This window comes from Linderina pennispora (assembly GCF_002104995.1).
Source record: "Linderina pennispora strain ATCC 12442 chromosome Unknown DL89scaffold_100, whole genome shotgun sequence".
NCBI lineage: Eukaryota > Fungi > Kickxellomycota > Kickxellomycetes > Kickxellales > Kickxellaceae > Linderina > Linderina pennispora.
This window is the reverse complement of record NW_024468348.1, coordinates 11,267-15,003: the sequence shown is the minus strand read 5'-3', so window position 1 is coordinate 15,003 and position 3,737 is coordinate 11,267. Positions and strand designations below refer to the sequence as shown.

General features: G+C 49.3%; 1 protein-coding gene across 1 annotated transcript; it reads left to right on the top strand.

Annotated features, from left to right (window-relative positions):
• Positions 1–400: 400 nt before the first annotated feature.
• Positions 401–3,486, top strand: DL89DRAFT_288311 (uncharacterized protein). Its single transcript, XM_040889917.1, has 3 exons — positions 401–715; positions 806–887; positions 1,014–3,486. The coding sequence occupies exons 1-3, from the start codon at positions 437–439 to the stop codon at positions 3,206–3,208; spliced, it is 2,556 nt and encodes an 851-aa protein (XP_040739240.1). The 5' UTR covers positions 401–436; the 3' UTR covers positions 3,209–3,486.
• The last annotated feature ends 251 nt before the right edge of the window (positions 3,487–3,737 follow it).

Sequence of the window (3,737 nt, the reverse complement as noted above, 5' to 3'; positions counted from 1 at the left end):
GCGAGTGTGCTTGGAGTGTCAGTCTGTCAGGCCGACCATCATCTCCTGGGCCAAATATGAACCGGAAAAGCCAACAGAGGATCTCCTTGTCTGCTATGTAGACTGGGTAGCTACGGCTGACATTTGGAATTGTTACTCCATCCTCATCGCTACAATGCAGCGAGTTGCTTAATCTAATTACATCCATCACATGGGATTAATGCTATAGAAGGGGTTCTGCAAGTCTTGTTAGTGTCAACACTGACTCAACTGCGCAAATGCTTGTGTATATTAGGAAGAAAAACAATTGCTTTTTCTCCTGCACTCTTTCTTGCATTTCAATTTCTGTGTATTTTTTCATACTGACATTCTGGTTTCGGTTTATCCAGCAATTGCTCTCTCTTTTCATTACAGCCTTAGGTTTTCGGCCACACTAGTAATTTCACGCCTCCTTGACATGGATTTATCGCACTTGGAAAGCATTTTGGGCAAGTTTCTAATTGCCCAAGCAGAACGAGACGAGAAATTGAGGGCAGAGCAAGCTGAGCGTGATGAGAGACGAGGCGCAGAACAGGCTGAGCGTGACGAGAGACGAGACGCAGAACAGGCAAAGCGCGATGAAAGGTTAATGAACCTCCTTGTGGCTCTCAATAACAAGGGGCCAGCCAGTAGTACCAACGTAAGAAGGGGACGGGACTCTGGTCACAGCTCACAGGTAGGTCCAAAAATGGCTAAGATATGGCATCACAGCATTTGGTGTCTCGTTGTTTTGTGCAAGCCCTTGTCATTCACTGTGCTAATTTACACCTTTATTTCCTCGAACTAGAACACATCTGGTCAGCAAGGTGGTCAGCTATCTAAGGGCCACAAAAGAGGATCACGAAACACAAGCAGTATCACTGATAGACGTAAGTATGCAATATAATAATCCAGCATCTGCTTGCTTGATATTCAGCTGCAGGAGTATCCTCTTACCATCCAGAGCGATAGGCCTTACAAGATGCACATAACTCAATCAATACTATCTCATATAGGCTCAACCTACGCGAGGGGCGAAATATCCTCGCACAAGCCGGGCAAGATCAAGGACATGTATCAGTATCGGGGCGCAAAATGCAAGAGGGAGTGGCTTGCCATAACTACTCGCAGTAGTATACTGGTGGACTTAAAGACCAGCCTTGCTTATGGTGACCCCCTGCCTGATGGCACCGATCTTGTCACCAATATTATTTCCAAATTCGAGAGGCGGTACCGCAGCCACACTCCAAGAGCTGGAATCCCCAATGTGCTCGAGGGTAAGGGGCTGCACAAAGAAGATTCGGTCGAAGCCGGGTTCGCACTCCTCCTCCAGAGCATTGTCGAGGAGCTCGACAAATCGGTCCCCGGTGCGCGTACTTTGGGTTACCTGGTGACATCGAACAAGGAAATCGATGGGAAAGGTAAGCCGGACATTAGCATAGTTCCGACGGGATGGTGCGAAAATGAGCATGTCAGGTGGCATGACATGGCTTCATTCGTCGAGCTTAAGGGAGCGCGTATACCAGCTACGGATACGAAAAGCCATGGCCAACTCTCAACTTACCTTCTCCGCATGTGGGAGAGCTACTGGCGAATCCATTGCGTCGGAATGATGGTGATTGAGGGCAAGCTCTGGGCCTTCTCCAACACACGCGGTGGCATCTGCAAAGCAGAGGTTGGTAAGCTGCCGTTCATAAAGTACAGCGACGATACGGCTAAACGTTCCAAGGGCATCGGGCACTGTGTGCTCTCCATGGACCAAGCGGGCGAAATCTCCCAGCCCTCCAACGTGGATGCCTGCAAAGATACTGTACGATTCCTCTTGACCATATTTACTCTGCCTATTAGCCACTTTGGATGGCTTTTCCCCTGTGAGAGGAACTGTGTTTCCCCCTTCACATTCGTGAAGCCGATCGTTGTTGCTCCTGTGGAACCTCTGTGGATGATTCAGCCTAGCGCTATTTCTGATCCCTTCGGCGCTGCAGCTACATCGAGCCGCCTTGAGTCTATAACCATCACGCCTCTCATTGGCAGGTCGGAGCTATTGGGGCGCTGCCAACGGCCAGTCGGCACAATCTCGTGGGGCTGTAAAGCCATTTCGAATACTACTGGTAGCGAGACCCCCTGCTTCCTCAAAGTGCTATGGGGCAAGAGTCGTCTTCTACGCGAGTCGTATATCTATGAGCAGCTGGCTCTAGCCGGCGTTCCACACACGCCAAAGGTACACTGGCATGGGCAATTTGCCCACATAGGTGGTGTCAACGCGAATATCGGATCGATGCGAGGTGAAGCCTATCTCATGGAGGACTGTGGGGATACAATCGACGAGTTCGTCGCTAATATTAAGGCGCACTCTGCCGATGAGTGGCGCTTGGTCAACGTCGCTGCTGGATATCTCCACACCCTATTTGCTGCATCGGCTGGCGAGCCCTCAACGATCCACCGCGACATCTCATCAGGCAACTTGCTGGTACGCAACGGGAAGCGGTGTGCTGATGATGAGCCATTTGTTATTGACTGGGAGTTTGCACTCATTCTATGCGATGGCCGCCGTGTAAATGATGTTGGCGTAGTTGCGATCACTGGGACGAGGGTTTACATGGGATGGCGCGTTCTCAGTGGCACGGAATGGAGGTCGCTGGTCGACGATATCGAGTCTATGTTTCTCACACTCTTCCACGCGATCTACAAGGTATTCCCTAACACCAGCAGGAGCAAATCGGAAATGGATGCCATCTGGGGCAACAGCGTTGATGACAAGGAGCTGCTGCACAAACGCGAGGACTGGCTCCAAACCGAGAAGAGTTGCATGGCATATATCTCCGAGAGGTGCCACACAAGTTGGCGCAAGTTACTTGGGCTCTTTTATCGTTTGCTATTCAGCGAACACAAGCCAGGTACTACCCTCAATATTAAGGATAGAGATCCGCGCCTGGAGTCAACCGCAATCCACGACTGGGTGACTGGTCTGGCCGAGATCCTCGGTGATCTGGTTGGGAGTTCAACGCATTTCCACAGCTTTAAAAGCTACGCGGCATTGCCTGAATATGAGGATTGGTGTATCCGGAAGTTTGCTCAGGAAAACGCCGGCCCAGCTAACGCCGGGGGCAACGACAGTGACGATAGTGACAACAGCGATGACGGCGACAGCAATGATTCAGACGATGGCGACGACACGAATGAGCCAGATCCGAAACGCCAGAAGGTTTAGCGCTATATATTTGCAGTGGTTTTGTGTAAAAGAGGAATCTAATATTGTTGCGCACCTAGCAACAATACCACCGGTGGTATTGTCACCGTGGACACCCACAGTGATGCCAACATAGGGACTGACAAGGAGCCCATGTGCCCACCCTTCTCAGGAATGCACCATTATGCTACAGGCCTGAAAGGGGTGCAGCTCTAGCATTTGGTATCTTTTCTATTATCTTTTTAGTTTCGAATATCTGCTTTTTCCTTCTAAATATTTTCGCATGCTATTGCCTTCACAACACTACACATAGCCACACAAACAAATGATACAGGTATTTAACGCAAAATCTACTACTGTACGACCGAATTCCTAAATACATTATTATGTTTGGCGTCTTGAATCTAGATATCCTTTCATGCCAGTTTGGATGAAGTGACTCTGGACTATTTGCTGATAGCATTTTGAATTCTGACCGTCTTCTATTCTTCATTTTGCCTAGAGATAATGTTTGTTACCACTCAGGTAATCCTGAGTTGCGAGATCCGTA